An 18159-nucleotide genomic window follows, 5' to 3' on the forward strand; every position below is an offset into this window, starting at 1 on the left:
CAGATAATAAAGGATACTTTGGAAAATTGGTCTCTCATTTGGTTTTTCTTTTTTTTCCCCCTCCGATACTCTACATAATGTGAATAAAATGTGTTAGACTATTGTTTGAAACCTGCCTCAGTCCCTCTAATCCAACGCACCTCCCGGTTGCATTGAGATCTGCCGGTGACACATGAGATCTAAAGTGGGTGGATAAAAATAACCTGGTCCTCAAAAAGACATGATAAACGCCAGACAGCTGAGTCACTTTGAAGCCCATCTGACTCTTGAAAGGGACATTCACCCTCCTTTTCCTTGTCACACATATACATACCACCTGGTGAAAAACACCACCAACCTCCCTGGGTGGAAGGCGGTGATCTGTCGTAACTTCCCCCTCCAGTCTCAGGTCACAACCCGCGACTAAACTTTTAATAATTTATACTAATGCATCTCAGCCCCAGCTACTCATTTAGAACAGGAAGGGGAAAGACTTAAAGGAACCGTAATAATCCAGTAGACCCCCTATTTCTGCTGCCCAATTGGAGGCACCCGAAGGTTTCCTGTGACATTCTAACGGGAAGAAAAGGAGTGGGGGAGCAATGCAAAGTGGAGATAGAAAAGCTCAGCGAGGAAATCAGAATCGTCCAGGAGCGGGAATCCCTGGGCAGAGCAAACGGTCCCAGAAAGAGAAGGGTTGTGCGTGTCTACGGGGGATCGATGCGGTCCACCCGCCCGCCCTCCACTCTCGCCCCGGGGAGGACGCAAATCATCCGCAACGTGCAGTTCAGATCAGGGAACTCTTCCATTGGATCTACCTTTCAAACGGTGGCGGGGCTGGGGCCAGGCAGCTGGGAGCTGGGGCCCAGTCAGCCTAGGAAGGCTGGCGGAGCTAAGCCTCGGCGACCCAGTGCTCAGCTGCAGCAGCCTCGGGGAAAGCAGCGCCCGGCACGCAGCAGGCGCTCACTAAGTGTTTTCCGAACTGCAGTGCCGCTGAGCCAACTCCGCCGCCGCGGGAGGAGGTCCCCCGGCTGCCACTGCGCATCTTCTCCCCCGGCTTCACGTGCAGCCCAGTTCCGCGGCTCGCGGCCGCCACAGGCCGCTGGCACCGCGACCCTCCCCCGAGGCGCCGCGAGCGCCGCCGAGCCTCACTTACGGGGGAGTCGTACGAGAAGGCGCACTCGTTCTTGTACACCCTGTCCCCCGACCTGGGCACGCGGATCGTGGGCATGTGGGGCACCAGCAGCTCGCCGATGTCTCCCGCAGCCATCTTCCTGCTGCCGCTGCCGCCCGGCATGCCGAACAGGGCGCCCCGGCGCTGCATGGCCGCGGCGCGCACCCGAGCCGAGCCGAGCCGGAGCGCTGGATCTGCCCGCGGCGGCGGCGGCGGCGGGCTGCGCGGGCGACCGGAGCCGAGCCGGGGCTGGCGGGCGGAGCGGGCCGCGGGGCGGGAACGGGCACCGGGGGCCTGGGGCGGACGAGCGGGCGTGGGGGGGGGGGGGGGACGCTGCTATTTTTAATCCAATGGCGAATCGCCGGCCCAGCTGCAGCGTCAGGCGGGGCGCTGGGGAGCGCCAGCCGCAGCGCGCCGGGGAGGGGGCGCTGGAGAGGGGCCCTGCGCCCCGATCCGGCTCGGCAGCGGGGGGCGGGAGACGAACCCCCGGGGCGCGGGCGCGGGAGCCGGAAGCGGGCGGGCGGGGAGGGGGGGACACCCCCCTCCCGCCCCCGCCGACGGGCCGCGGTGGGGCTGCCCCAAGGTGTTTTCTACCCTAGATCGATAGGTTGCGAAAGGGCAACTCCGAGGCAGCTAACACAAAGGGCAGAATTGGGGGGGGGCGGGTAACAACCGCTTGCTTTTAAAACAGCTGAAGATAAAAGCGGGTACTTCCCCTGCCTGGGTAGGGATAGGATTCGATGTGCAAATCCGGATTGCACAGCTCCGGGCCCAAATCTAAATTTGCGCTTTGCACTTAGGTGTTAACCTCACTAAACCTTGTTCTTCACTTTTTTAGCATCTAAAGCTTATTGAAAGAGAATAGAATAGGATCCAGTGAGGATGGACATATATTTTTGCAATAATACAGATTTTTCCTACGCATGGAGAGGAAGATCAAGATTTTTTTCAGGGAGGCTTTATATTTTTCTCTTTGGAACGTATTTTGCGTGATGTGTTCGAGGCTTCTGCGTTGAACATTGAGTAGCCTCGTTTGAAGATCTTATTCAGACACACATATTCCTGTCTTGCAGGTCCAATTCCTCAAAATAAATAATGAAGGGGGGGGACTAATTTGCAAACTAGCTTGCCCTACAGCATACTCTTATTTTCTCCAAAAAAAATTCTTAAAACAGGTTCAGTTCCGCTGAGGTTAGCTAACGACACGCAATGTAATGGGCGGTAATTCCTGACAATTAGTGGAACGCAGAAATAGCAAGAAATAGTGAATAAAAATGCTTATTTCTATAAGCCTCTCCCAGATCAAATTGTCTTTAAAGTATCGGGTTTTTTTCTCCTTCCCATTATTTCTGTTACTCTGCGTGATTCTGCAGATGTGCGGGTTCAGCTGGGAGACAGGTACCTAGAATTTGATGTGAAACAGGCAGAGATGAACCCTCGCTTGCCCAGCTCTTCTTTTTTTTTTTTTATTTTTTTTTAACGTTTTATTTATTTTTGAGACAGGGAGAGACAGAGCATGAAGGGGGGAGGGTCAGAGAGAGGGAGACACAGAATCTGAAACAGGCCCCAGGCTCTGAGCTGTCAGCCCAGAGCCCGACGCAGGGCTCGAACCCACAGACCGCGAGATCATGACCTGAGCCGAACCAACTGAGCCACCCAGGCGCCCCGCTTGCCCAGCTCTTCTAAATTCTCATACCAACAGGCAAGGCTCAAGCAGACTTCACATCCAGGTTCATGGATGATGCTTGCTTGTCTAATTACAGGAAAAACTTTACCCAAAAGCACTCAAAACTTACAGTTTAAAAATTTTTTAGATTAAACGCAATTTAAGTTGAGACAGTTTTTCACCCTTCAGACTGATTAACATGTATTGCGTTGGCCTGGGTATAGGAAACAGGCCTCATATACATTGTTGGTGGGAGTAAAAACAGTAAACAATAACAATATTATTGACCATAATTTTATATGCATATACTGTTTCCAGTATATGACGCTGCAGATGACCAGGAATTCCTCATCTAGACATTTATGTTACAAATAACTTCACACTGTGTAAGGATATTTGTTAGAGCATTGTTCATAGTAAAAAAAAAAAAAAAAAAATGGAAACAGCCTAAAGATCCATGTGCAGGAAGTGGTTAAAATACAGCACTGTTGAGAAGAAGGAAGCACTTGGTGTGTGGTGATGTGGAGCAATATCCAAATCACATTACTTGAGAAAAAAAGCAAAGTGTATATCGGTGTGCAAAAGCAAGGACTGCATGCAAGGCGCTCTGATACACCCTGCATACCACAGGCCTTCCTTGCAGGTGGTTGCACCTGTGGTAAATATTCTATCTATACACATCCAGAGGCTACTATATATATATATATATATATATATATATATATATATATACACACACACACACACACGCGCGCACGCAAGCGCGCACACACATAGTATATGTGCATGCAGGTGCATGCGTGCGTGTGTGTGTCTGTGTGTTTGGCCTTCAGATGTTTCTAAAAGACTACATAAGAAACTAATGACAGTCAGGCTCTATAGAGAGGAACATAAAGCCAGCGATTAGAGAGCGATCTACAGCCAGTCTTTACCTTTCTCTAGAAAGGTACGTTTTTATTATGTGCAACTATTACTTTAAAAAATAATTAAAGTAGCCTGGGTGGCTCAGTCAGTTGAGCTTCCAACTTTGGCTCAGGTCATAATCTCATGGCTGGAGAGTTTGAGCCCTGAGTTGGGCTCTGTGCTGACAGCTCAGAGCCTGGAATCTGCTTCAGATTCTGTGTCTCCCTTTCTCTACCCTTCCCCCACTTGCCCTCTGTCTTTCTCTCTCTCTCTCTCTCTCTCTCTCTCTCTCTCTCTCTCTCAAAAATAATAAAACTTAAAAATAAATAAAAATAAAAAATAATAATAATTAAAACTCAATTATACACTCTAAGTTCAATAATCAGTTAACATGTTTTTGGTATATTAGGCTCACATACTTATATTGCTTTCAAGATGTCATTGCAAATGGGTAAAAACCAACATACATTTTGGCAAGACTGGAAAGACATGTAAAATTTAAAGAGTTATGTTTAGAATTTGGTTATAGGATTTTGTTTCTATTTTCAAAATGTCTTCAACGATATTACATTTGGTTTATAATATAAAAATGTACCAAGACAAAAAGAGAAACTTCACTGAAAAAACCTGGATCAATTACAGAAACTTTTAATTTAATTTTACAAATTCTACATATGAATTTATAACCGGACTATTTCAATGAGAAAAGTTTTCAACCAGCAATAGTGGTGCTTCATGTAAACTTGGCACCAACACTGCCACTGCGCAAAGTTCAACCTGACTATTTTACTAATGGACCAGTTTCTGCATGTAGATCTTGATCAAAGAACAGGAATAAAGTGATGATGGGTAAATAATTTTCACTTCCAGCATAAGTTCACAGTCCTTCTGAAGAGATGTCAGAGAACCTAAGACTAAGAACTAACTTGTGTCCCATCAAGTATTCAGTCCACCATGTCACTCTACTGCTCAAAAGCCTCTTGGTAGGACATTGGCAGTGAGTTTGCCTCCCATGGCCTTGCATTCAAGGACCTCGCTCTTTGGCACTCTCTCAGACTTGACTCCCACACCTTCTTCTGGTGAGGTGGATTATATTGTACCCAGGGATACATGTACTTGTCTCCTAGCCTTGGTTGAAAGCTCTCCGCTCTCATTTGTATCTTCTCAATCCTTTCAAGCCTTTTCTGACTGTTCCAACCCTCAGGGATGGGTCTTAAATGCAGACAGCCCCTACTGCCTGTGCCCATCATCATCGCATACTGCCATGTGACTTCTTTTGTACTGTTAATTCGTCTTCGTTCCCTATCCTTTCCCTCTCTAGAGATAATACACTGTTTGAAAGAAACTCTGTTTCTTAGGATCCTTGCACATTGTGGAAACTCAGTGGAATAGTGCGCACCCATAAAGGTACTGCTCTGTTTATTTTGGGCACCCAATAAGTATCTACGAGGTGAATGACTCACATCTGTGACATTGTAATAGATATGTTTTGCAGTCAGCTTTGTGTTTTATGTAAAATACATTGTTTCACAAATGCTGTTCCCAGAACTGACATAGGTTACATTAAAACATGACATGAATGTTACTGTGACTAATGCCAAAAAGGGGAATTGGGGAAATCTACAGAGAAAAAAGATATCTTAAGTATTTCAATTAGTGGAATAGCTCTTGACCTCAGATGCCCTCCAATAATGCTCAGTGATTAGTAAAGCCATATGCGGTGATAGCTTGTTGTGGGGCATATCCATAAAATTTTCTATCCTGGCAGCTAGCCTCCACAAGAAGCACAGGTTATTAAGTGTAAAAACAATAGGTCACTGCTTGAGAAATGTACTGCTTTTTCCATTTAAGAAAATCTCTAGGGACTCCTGGGTGGCTTAGTCAGTTAAGCATCCAGCATTGGTTCAGGTCATGATTCTTGTGGTTCATGAGTTCAAGCCCCACATAGGCGTGTCTCCTGTCAGCACAGAGCCTGCCTTGGATCCTCTGTCTCCCTCTATCTCTGCCCCTCCCCCCTCTCAAAAATAAACATTAAAAAAAAGAAAATTCTATATTACCATCAAAAGTCATGTTATAAGAATATTCACTGACATGGAAAAATGTTCACTATAATGCAAACTTCAAGAATTGGTAATAAACATATACACTATTATTTGCTTAAATACATATAGACACACAAATATATATATATAGGCATAGCATAGAATAGGGATTAGATTGGAATGGGTCATATGTTAATGATAGTTATCTCTAAGTGAAAAAAAGAAATTTTGTGCTTTTCTGTGTTATTGCAATGTTTTACATTAACTATCCATTTATTATTTTTTTTTAATGTTTATTTATTTTTGAGACAGAGAGAGAGCATGAACGGGGGAGGGTCAGAGAGAGGGAGACACAGAATCTGAAACAGGCTCCAGGCTCTGAGCTGTCAGCACAGAGCCCGATGCGGGGCTTGAACTCATGGACTGCGAGATCATGACCTGAGCTGAAGTCAGTCACCCAACCGACTGAGCCACCCAGGCGCCCCCATTTATTATTTTTTTAATAGGGGAGATATTAACTTTTTATACTATCACTGATTATGTCAATTTCTTGGCCACTTGCCCTCTTTCTTATCTGTTTGTCCCTTTCACCACGCATATAAAACTAAACAAGTTTCTTATGGACAATCTGCATAAGTAAAAGGTAGGTTCACACTGGAATGAGCAAACTCCTTGAACAATTCTTAACATCAAGATGAGATAAGCTGTTAGTCAATTTAAAAGGAAATCTGAGATCCCTGTTCACCTCTTGGGGTTCTGTGATGTGTAATACTCACCACAGTTCTTCCAGAAGCCTGACTCATAAGTTACTCATAGAGATAGGTAGGCATATTGCCTTTCAGGCCAGTCTGACACCATCCCTACTCATGTCCACTGTCATTTCCATGTACACACAGGAAGACATGTCCTCTGCTCAGGTGTAGAAAAGACTATTGTAAATACAGTAAAACACACACACACACACACACACACACACACACACACACACACACCATGGGGCCACAGATTACTTTTCAGGCTTCCTAGTAAATGGGCAAAGCAACCTAAATATGATACATACTGGCTCCAAAATCCAAAGAAACTCATCAAACATTGTGCCTCATTGTTAGTGATAGGGAGCTCAAGATGAAGAACTTAACCTTCATTTTTCTATATTATTAAACTCCCCTCCGGAATATCACTGGGATGGCAAGCCCCTGTATTTCTCAGAATATATCTCCTACCCTCTGTCACAGGACATCTGCCACTTCCTGCTCCCCAGGTCCTGTCTGCACATTGTCATTACTGTCGGGATTAACATGATGTCCTGTAGATGCTGATGGCCAAGACCAGGAGTCGGTGCACTGCGGCCCATGGACCAAATCCAGCCTGCCATCTGCTTTGTAAATAAAGTTTTGTTGGACTCCAACCACATTCATCCATTTGCATATCATCTATGACTGCTTTTGTGCTATAACAGCAAAGTGCAACAGAAACCATATGGACCCAGAGTATTTATATCTGACCCTTTATAGAAAAGTTTGCCAACCATTGGTCAAGATCAATACAGGTTATACGTTATGATCCAGAATCAGAGAATTGGCATCACTTTAGACTTGTGCTACTTACCTCCAGATGATGGCAAACCTGTTTATCTGAATGGAACAAATGCTTTCACCAGATCAGTAGCTGCAAAACAAATGCCAGGAGATGTGTTCATTTGCTTCAGTAAGGAGATCATCTCTAGAATACCAGCTAAGTTGAAATCACCACCCTGTTAACTTTACTCCAGTCCACCAGCATTCTCCATTCTAATGGTGAAAATAATAGGAAATGATGGGAGAAGGAATGGGAATATGATAGCAATCATCAACTCTGTGTCTTCCTGGTCTTTGATATAGTTTCACTGGAAGAGCAGCTTTATTTCATGTTTACACTGTTGTTAGGGAGAGAAAACACCAGTGGCCCCCTCTTGGTTTTTCCTACTCTAGTCATGATTACTCCAACAGGGAAGGGAGCCATTGTGCAGATCCTACAGTTCACTGAGGTCACGTATTCCAATAATACTTTCAAGAGCTAGAGTACTATCTACAGGATGAGCTTGGGTCCCTCTCTGCCTACCATGAGGCAAACAGGAGTCAGAAGCTCACACATCAGGGGCACCTGGGTGCTCATTTGGTTAAGCATCCAACTCTTGATTTCAGCTCAGGTCATGATCTCACAGTTTGTGGGATCGATCCCCGCATCAGGCTCTGCACAAATAGCATGGAGCCTGGTTGGGATTCTCTCTCTCCCTCCGTCTCTGCCCCTCTCCCCCTTTCTCATTTTCTCTCTCTCTCTCTCTCTCTCTCTCTCTCTCAAAATAAATGAACACTTAAAAATAAATAGGGGCACCTAGGTGGCTCAGTCAGTTGGGTGTCAGACTTCGGCTCAGGTCACGATCTCACAGTTCTTGAGTTCAAGCCCCACGTTGAGCTCTGCTCTGACAGTGAAGATCCCACCTCAGATTCTCTGTCTCCCTCTCTCTCTGCCACTCCCCCACTCATGCAGCTCTTTCTCTCTCTGCGTGAGAGAATAACATAAACATTAAAAATAATACAATAAAAATAAAAATAAATAAAAATTACAAAAAAACTCACAAACTCACATGTCATCTATTCCCAATAAGCCTCTGCTCTGGCAGATAAGAGTGGCATTCCACCAGGCTATAGTTCTCATCAGAGCCAGTTTCCAATAGTCTCTAAAAAGTTTGGATATTTCTCATTCTCCAGGACACAGTTACTAGGGGAGTGGTTACGGGGAAGGCTAGAAGGAAGGTGCACAGTGTCCATATTTGGTAATACTGTAGTATCTTTCTTGAGGAACCCAGCCTCTTCTTCAATCAAGAAGCTCTGTAGTAGGGGCACCTGGGTGGCTCAGTCAGTTAAGCGTCCGACTTCGGCTCAGGTCATGATCTCGCGGTTCGTGAGTTCGAGCCCCGTGTCGGGCTCTGTGCTGACAGCCTGGAGCCTGTTTCAGATTCTGTGTCTCCCTCTCTCTCTCTGACCCTCCCCCATTCATGCTCTGTCTCTCTCTGTCTCAAAAGTAAATAAACGTTAAAAAAATTTTTTAAAAAAAAGAAGCTCTGTGGTATCAACTAACTCCTGTCTGTGACTGTGACTATCTAGCATGGTGGCTTGATGCAGGTCTTTGCTTGCTAAACTTGGATTTGAGGAGGGTGGGATACATCTTAGTGGAATGTCCACTGCTTGCGCTCCCAGGAGCCCCACGATAAACGATAGCCAGAGTTATCTGTGAATTAGCCGTTCCCTAAGATCTGTTAATCACGTTTAGATTGCTGCCTAATAACATAACCATGCCAGCTTTGCTCGTGGTATGAATTACTACCACCCGGGGCATCTCTCTAGGACTCTTAGCCCCACAGAGATCAGAAAACCCACTTCAGGGAAAACTTTTGTAAGAAGCACTCCGACCTGTTGGAATGATTAGTAAATTGCTTTTGAAAGACTCTGAGGCCCATTGGAGATATATTTGATAGGTCAGATTCAGCATTTCTGTGTCTTCAGTCCCTTCTTCTATGCTATGCCAAGGGACTTCTAACCCTTTTGTCATCCTTTAGCATGAGTCAGCATTTGGGCAACCCAAGTTTGTATTAGGATCATGCCCATGCCAATACATTTTATACAGAATGCCTGCTGAGTAAATACACATTGATCAAATTGGCTTGATCCAAATTCATGTTTTCCCCTGCTTGATTAAATATCCTCAAAATTCATTCCCACAAATATTGCCCCATTTTATAGAATTATGCTCATTTTATGCTCAGCTGATCCCCATGATTCCTTTGACTATAGCTGCTGAATTCTTTCCACTCTGATTCTGCAGTTTACCCTTAGGGACCATGTTGAGTTATCAATGAAAACAGTTATCAGTAGAAAACACTGCAGGGGTGCCTAAAGGGAACAATGCTAATGAGATTCTGAAAGGAAGTGTAGCTTCCTTAGAAAAGGAAGTGTTAGAGATGGAGTTCAGAAGGATTTCAGAATTGGGGATTATCCATGTCTCCTATATACTCCTAGATTTTCCACGTCAGTTATGGGGACCCTACTCTTTTCTCATCTGTGCTGTAACATGAACATAAAATAAGTGAAAAGAAAAGTGAGACAGCACTTTCAAAAGTTGGATTTGATTTCTGGACTCTGATTCTGCAGCTGCAAGCAGGAAATAATCATTTTATCATGGTCACATAAATACTTTGAGATTCATCCTATTCCTTAAAGACTATAAATATTTGAGCATGCCCATCTCTTGCATCAAAATTGCCCAATGTCTTTTAAAACATAGCCCTGACATTTCCTTTTCCCTGGGGTCTAAGGCAGCCACCTTCCCCCAGATCTTCGTGGTTTTGGACATACAATCACAGACAACACAAATGCTACCTTGGTTGATCTATTTCACCACTGAATATTTATGGGCTGCTAGTTTCTGTCTTGAAATTTGAATGGAAATCTAACTGCCTTCTATTCAATTTGTAACTGAAAAACAATTCCAGTACCCCCTCATCTCAGAATCTGCAGCTTGCAACACATTCTCTGAGACTCACAAAGTTAGAGTTCTTCTATTATAAGCAATAGAAACCAGCTCTGGCCTACCTAAGCAATGAGGAGTGTCTTGTAACAGTAATGGATGACTCCCAATACTGAAGGATAGGCTGAACTGCCACAAACTAAAGGTCCAAGGTCATAGTAGTGGCCACTTATAGACCTTCTTTCCAGATGCTGCCACCTGTTAATGGGACAATAATTTCATTCCATCCGTATGTGTCTCTGCTCAGGATCCAGATTTTTCTCATGAAAAACAGGCCATTCTGCAAAGAAGGTATGTTGATCACATACATACATACATACATACATACATACATACGTGCATAATTGCTACTATACTCACTTTGCAGAATTTGTTACAAGGATTTGAAATATCTGTAAAGCTCTTAGTCAACTTCTTGGAACATGCTAACCATTCTTATTGTTTCTATCATTATCCACAAATCTGACTCTTTCCTTCCTGTCTATGGGAATGACAGCAGGTTACTTTGGGGAACTGCTTTCCTCCATACATATCTATAACTGTATCAGTCTACCCAATATTCATTGATTACTTCATGAACATTCATGCTTTTAATTTTTGGTCATGATGTACCCCAGTTGGAATATATTCTCCTTCATTCACTAGATTTATCTAAATTCTACTTGCCCCACATTGTCCAGAAAGCCTATCACATACACATACTGTCTATATCACTCATTAGCTACTAACGTGTGTATATATTTTTTTCTATTTTTTTTTTTTTGTTTTTAGAGAGAGAGCGCAAGCCAGGAAACAAGGGAGAGGGGCAGAGGGAGAGAAAGAGAGAGAGAGAGAGAGAGAGAGAGAGAGAATCTTAAGCAGGCTTTATGCTCAGCACAGAGCCTGATGCTGGGCTTGATCCCACAACACTGGGATCATGACCTGAACTGTAATCAAGAAGCAGATGCTCATCTGACTGAGCCATCAGGCACCCCATATATAAATATATATATATTTTGATCTTTTATTTATGCACTCTAAATTGCCCTAACTAAATTGTAAGCTGCATGCGGCCAGAGATCATTGTAATACATCTTTGTATCCCCAGGCCTAAACCTTGCTTCTACATAGAAAAGTTGCACGCAGTCTGTATCAAAATAACACCAACATTCTTCACAGAGCTAGAACAAACAATCCTAAAATTTGTATGGAACTAGAAAGACCCGAAATAGCCAAATCAATCTTGAAAAAGAAAAGATAAAAAAGAGGTGATACACACACACACACACACACACACACACACACACACACACACAATGGAGTATTACTCGGCAATCAAAAAGAATGAAATCTTGCCATTTGCAACTATGTGGATGGAACTAGAGGGTATTATGCTAAGTGAAATTAGTCAGAGAAAGACAAATATCATATGACTTCACTCATATGAAGACTTTAAGACACAGAACAGATGAACATAAGGGAAGGGAAGCAAAAATAATACAAAAACAGGGAGGGGGACAAAACGTAAGAGACTCTTAAATATGGAGAACAGAGGGTTATTGGAGGGGTTGTGGGAGGAGGGATGGGCTAAAGGGATAAGGGGCATTAAGGAATCTGCTCTTGAAATCAATGTTGCACTATATGCTAACTAATTTGGATGTAAATTTAAAAAATAAAATTAAAAAAAAAGACAGAGCATAAAAAAAAGAAAAAGGAAAAGGAAACCAAAGCTGGAGGCTTTGTTTCTTGTTCAGAGAAAGAGGGAGACAGAGGATCTGAGGCAGGCTCTTCACTGTCAGAGCAGTGAGCTCAACGTGGGGCTCGAATTCAAGAACTGTGAGATCTTGACCTGAGCCAAAGTCTGACACCCAACCCAGATCAATGGAACAGACCCACAAACGTATGGCCAACTAATCTTTGACAAAGCAGGAATGTTTTTATCTGCTCACTAGATGAATAAAGAAAATGTGGTGTATATGTATATATATATATAATGGAATATTATTCAGCCATAAAAAGAGTGAACTCTTGCCATTTGAGACAACATGGATAAACTTGGAGGGCATTATGCTAAGTGAAATAAATTAGACAAAGAAAGACAAATACTGTATGGTATCACTTACATATGGAATCTTTAAAAAACAGAAAAGCTGATTTCATAGAAACAGTGTGGTGGTTGCCAGGGGCCATGGTGAGGGAAAAGTGAGAGCTGTAGGTCAAAGGACACAAACTTCTTGTTGTAAGATGCACAAGTTTGGAGAATCTAATGTACAGCATGATGATTATACTTAATAATATGGTATGGTATACTTAAAATTTGCTGAGAGTAGATATTATGGGATTTTGCCACAAAACAGAAAGAAAGAAAGAAAGAAAAGAAAGAAAGAAAGAAAGAAAGAAAGAAAGAAAGAAAGAAAGAGAGAGAGAGAAAGAAAGAAAGAGAGAAAGAAAGAGAGAAAGAGGAGAGTTAATTATGTGAGACAATATATATGTTAATTATCTTGATGTTGGTAATCATATCACAATGGGTATATATATCATATCATCACATTATAAGCTTTAAATATATATGAAAAAAAGAAAAGAAAAAAGAAAAGAAGTTTCTCAAAAATGTTTTTAAGAATGTTTATTACTGTAGAAATATTGCTAATTAATTTCCAATAACCATCACCTACTCCCTTAGAAAAATAAACTGTCTAATATTCTCAGAAGGAAAACCATATGTTCCAAATTTGCATCTCAGTGCATCTAGTATGTTCTAGACATTAAGATGTAAGCAGAAGGTTATGCCTCTCTGATGCCCAGCATCTGGATGTGATGCCTGGAATTCCAGCAGCCATCTTGGAACTTGAGGTGACCCTAAGAATGGAATCCAAGTGTGACAGAGCATAAAAATGGAAATATACTGTGTCCTTGAAAATATCTTAGAGCTGCCTTCTTCTGAATGGTCTTACATAAAAGTTAAATAAATTTTTATCTTTTATCTTGTTTGTCACCTTTTTTTGAAAGGGGTAGTCAGTGGGTAATGCTCTGTTACAAAGAGCTGAATACAATTTCTAAATGGTACAGCTACTATTAGAAAATTCAGACCAAATTTTTAAAACTCTGATGACTTATTATTTAGTACTAAGTAATTATACTTAATTAAAAGCTCTTATGATCTCATGACTTGTACAATAAACTAAATAACAGCTCCCTAAAGATATTCACTTCCTAATTTCTGGAATTTATAAATATTGCCTTACATAGAAAAAAAAAAGTTTGTGCTTGGCATGTGTGATTAAATTAAGGATCCTGAGATGGAGAGATGATACTAGATTATTGGAGTGAGCCCTAAATGTGATTACAAATTTTCTTATAAGAGAGAGAGCAGAATGAGCTTTGACATACATAGACGACGAAAGGGCAATGTGATGATGTAGGCAAAGATTGGAATGATGTGGCTAGTAGCCAATGAATGCTGACAGCCACAAGAAGCTGCAAGAGGCAAGGACAAGTTCTCTCCTAGAGCCTCCATAGGAGCATGGCCCTGGCAACCCCTTGACTTCAGCTCAGTGATACTGACTTTGGGCTTGACTTCCAGAACTGTGAAAAAGTAAACTTCTGTCATTTTAAGCCACCATATTTGTGGTAATTTGTCACAGCAGTCATAAGAAATTAATACCACTTTATTTTTATTTTTTTGGTGTTTATTTTTGAGACAGAGAGAGCATGAGCAGGGAGGGTCAGAGAGAGAGGGAGACACAGAATCTGAAGCAGGTTCCAGGCTCTGAGCTGTCAGCACAGAGCCTGATGTGGGGTTCGAACTCACAAATGGGAAGATCATGATCTGGGCGAAGTTGGAGGCCTAACCGACTGAGCCACCCAGGTGCCCCAAATTAATACCACTTGAATTACCTCTCTACTTCTCTTCTAATAAGGAAGTATACTTTCTTCTATAAATTACCTATTACCTTTTCAACTCCTACCTCCCAGCATCTCGTGCCCGACACATCAGCAACGCCCAAAATATAGTTGATAAATGTGTAAGTCCATACTTTTCCCTTGTTTACCTAAGATGCAACGTTTCACAAACAATAAACACAGGGTTAATTGTCAACTGCATGACACAGGTAACAATTAGCTTACTGGGGGAATGCACAAAATAAATTCAAAGAACAGACTAGTTTGACAAGAATCAAGGATCCAGGAAGTTTATCATTGAAAAGAATATGACATTGCAGGAAGATTGGAGAAGGGAAAGGACTTTGGGTCTCCTTCTTACAGGCAATGGAGGGTCACTGAAAATGGTGAGTAGGAAAGTGACACACATGAAACTGACCTTTGAGGAAGATGAAGTTGGTGGCAAGATATGACTTAAGTTGCAGGGGGACAGCGGCTGGTAGAAAGAGCCTGCAGGGGGATATTGTAAGAGTGCATGGAGCAAGAATGACCAAACCAGGGGAAGCCAGTGGAAATCATGTTATGTGAGAGAATTTGCAAAGTAAAAGTCAACAGGACATTGATTTGGGAGAGTGAAGGCCAGCACTCTGCTCCCAGCTGTGGCTATCCAGCTGTGCTTCCTACCTATATCACCTGAGAGAATTAGGTAACAACTCCATACTGTGTCTCTTCATCTGTAGAGTGTTCAGAAGATAAAATATATATATATATTTTTTCTTTTTCTATGGATGAAAAAAATTATATTAGAATTGCACCTTCTCTCTCCTTTGCACATTCATTAATTTCTGTATTTTTTTTCAAACTCAGACGTCTCCTAAATCCTCCTGAAAGGATGCCATGACAAGAGACCACACTGGGAGAAAGCTCCAAAGTATGGAGGAAGTTAAGATGTGCTAATGAAACTTCTGACACATAAGTGTGGTGTCAGTCATTGTAAACTGTGTTGTATCATTTCCAATGTCATCTTGACAGCCCCATCAAATTAAATAGTTTGCAAGTACAGCTTAAATAGATGAATATTTCTCAAGAAAAGTATGGCCTATGAAATTGACAAGAGAAGAAGGACAATAAAAGGATTAGGAGGAGGGGGGAGGGGGAAGGAAAAGAGAGGGAGAGAAATAGGAAAAGAACAACAACATATTAAGCTTCTGTTACACCTCGGGCTACATATGTGTTATATCATTTAATCTTAGCAAAACCCTAGAGGTAAGGCCAGTTATTCTCCCCACTTCACAGATGAGGACATCAAGACTATACAAGATCAAATAACTTGCCAAGGTAACACCTCTAGGAAATGAAAGAATTAGAATCCAAAGCCCTAATGCCTGCCCTTTAAGAAGCTTATAGTTTCAGGGGCGCCTGGGTGGCTCAGTCGGTTAAGCGTCCGACTTCAGCTCAGGTCACGATCTCGCGGTCCGTGAGTTCGAGCCCCGCGTCGGGCTCTGGGCTGATGGCTCAGAGCCTGGAGCCTGCTTACGATTCTGTGTCTCCCTCGCTCTCTGCCCCTCCCCCGTTCATGCTCTGTCTCTCTCTGTCTCAAAAATAAATAAAACGTTAAAAAAAAAATTAAGAAACTTATAGTTTCAAAAAAAAAAGAAGAAGAAGAAGCAGCTTATAGTTTCATAAGACAAAAGTTAAATACGTGGCACAAATGAAGAAACAAGACAAGACAGAGCATGGAATCAAGGTCCATGTTATATATTACATTATTTGTTCAAACTTGTTCATCCCTATTCTGCCCTTCTCATGCTTCCCTCTGGGTAGAATAGGGTCATCAAAGGTTGATTGAAGACACGTAGTGAAGAGCCCAGCAGACTCAAAGCTAACTCCCAGCCCTTAAGACTAAGAAATAGTTGATCATCATCATAAGCCACTGAGATGTTGGGGTTGTTACCAGAGCAGAAGCTGACTAACACAGACCTAAATGTACAATATTGCTACTGGTATTCAAGTTTCCAGCTAAACTTTATTCCTCTTTCCATTTTTGCCAAAACAAAAAGCAATATCCCTTTATCCCTTTTTTTTAAGTTTATTTATTTATTTTGAAAGAGAGAGGCAGAGAGAGAGAATCCCAAGCAAGCTCTGTACTATCAGCACAGAGCCTGAGGTGGGGCTCGAACTCATGAACCATGAGATCATGACCTGAGCCAAAATCCAGGGTCGGTTGCTTAACCAGTTGAGCCACCCCGGTGCCCACCCCCCTCCTATTTTTAATATAGACAAAAATGTTTCTGGAACTAAACATTAGTTCACTCAGATAGAAATGATCATTACATTTTCCCACCATGGTGGTCTTAGAAATAGAAACAACATGAAAACATTGAGACAAAACAAAGTTACAAGGAGTAAAGCACAAAGTCATCCAGAATTCTTTCACTCAGAGCTAACATTATTAATAATAGGTGAACTTCACTCCGGGTATCTCTCTCTGTGTATCTATGGATTAAAAGGTAGATGGATGGCTAGTCAGAAATAATTTCTTAAAAATGAAACACATGATACTTGAAGTAAGCTTGACTTTTCTACCTATAAATGATCTGACTTTTCTGCCTGGAAATTTCCCTACCCTCATGTTATTTTTTATTTTTTCTAATCCAACACGGTTTTATCAACTACAGTCACCATGTTATACATTAGAGTCTCAGTATGTATTCATCTTAGAGCTGAAAGCTTGTACCCTTTAACCAACCTCTCCCTATTTCCCTCATTTTTAAGCCCTAAATGCTATTAAATTAGAATACGTTTTAGCACCTATTTTTTTTAAAAAGTTTTTTAACATTTTATTTTTTGAAAGACAGAGCATGAGCAAGGGAGGGGCAGAGAGAGAGGGAGACAGAATCCAAAGCAGGCTCCAGGCTCTGAGCTGTCACAGAGCCCAGCACGGGGCCTGGACCTGAGCCAAAGTTAGACGCAACCAACTGAGCCACCCAGACACCCCCATTTTAGCATCCATTATTTCTTAGAGCATAGTATGTCTTTTTTAGCATTGGCTTAGTTTCTTCCTTCATTTCTTAGAAATTCCCTTCTTACCTCTCTAGCTCAAGGATTTTAGTGCTTGCTCCTATTTCATGTTGAACAAATGTGGCATTGGGCCAAAGGAGGGCTTCCCAAGAGGCTTATTCTCACTGCCTTCTCCAAGGAAGTGAGCTACTAATGCCAGTGTCCTTGGGTTCTTCAATATCTGTTACCATATTTCTGCTACAGCATGCCCCCATCTCTTTCTCACTTCCTTCCCTCCCCAAAAATGTTTGACCTCAAGTAGGTAAAAATGAAAGGATACTCATGTCTGACTTCATTCTCTCTCTCTCTCTCTCTCTCTCTCTCTCTCTCTCTCTCTCTCTCTTCCCCCTCCTCTCCCCTCTCCCTTTCTTTCTCCCTCCTTCCCTTTATTCCTTCAAGGATCTGAGGTCTTTTCTTTCCTGTTTGGACAGGACTTCCCTTACCTTCAAGTTGGCATCAATCTTCCCCTTTTACTAGAGTCATAAAATGATGCTACAGTTATGAGAGCACAAAGTGTATAATAAAGATTTTTAAGAATCTACTTCTGATCCCTATGCATTCCTGCGAGCACGACATCATCTTTAGATCTCACATGTCACTGTTGGTGTACTGACATGATGTCCAGAGAAGACAGAGCAACCTGGAAATCTCCCTTCTTAAAAATGCAACTTTTGAAAGATTTTCTAAAGTATTTTGCTATGGGAGCAAAAACTGTGGTCTCCAAGTAAATGCAACAGAGCCGTGCTTCCTTCTAGGTATAGGGAAAGGCTCTGGTGCTGAAGAGCAAGAACACCATGATATGCAGGGGCGCCTGGGTGGCTCAGTCAGTTAAGCTTCCGACTTCAGCTCAGGTCACGATCTCCCGGTCCGTGGGTTCGAGCCCCTCGTGGGGCTCTGGGCTGACGGCT

The 18159-nt window shown here is 42.4% G+C and overlaps 1 protein-coding gene across 2 annotated transcripts in view; it reads right to left on the reverse strand.

Moving 5' to 3' along the window:
• The window catches only part of USP13 (ubiquitin specific peptidase 13), a 117970-nt gene extending 116529 nt beyond the window's left edge, over positions 1-1441 (reverse strand). The window contains exon 1 of one of the 2 annotated variants that reach the window (XM_027061383.2): positions 1136-1441. In XM_027061383.2, coding sequence (XP_026917184.1) covers positions 1136-1303 — 168 coding nt within the window. In that variant the 5' untranslated portion in view covers positions 1304-1441. Of the gene's footprint in view, positions 1-797; positions 1055-1135 lie in introns of those variants that run through there. The other variant, XM_053221184.1, reaches the window with a different exon arrangement.
• Between the last annotated feature and the right edge of the window lie 16718 nt (positions 1442-18159).

This window comes from Acinonyx jubatus, chromosome C2, assembly GCF_027475565.1.
Source record: "Acinonyx jubatus isolate Ajub_Pintada_27869175 chromosome C2, VMU_Ajub_asm_v1.0, whole genome shotgun sequence".
NCBI classification, from domain to species: domain Eukaryota; kingdom Metazoa; phylum Chordata; class Mammalia; order Carnivora; family Felidae; genus Acinonyx; species Acinonyx jubatus.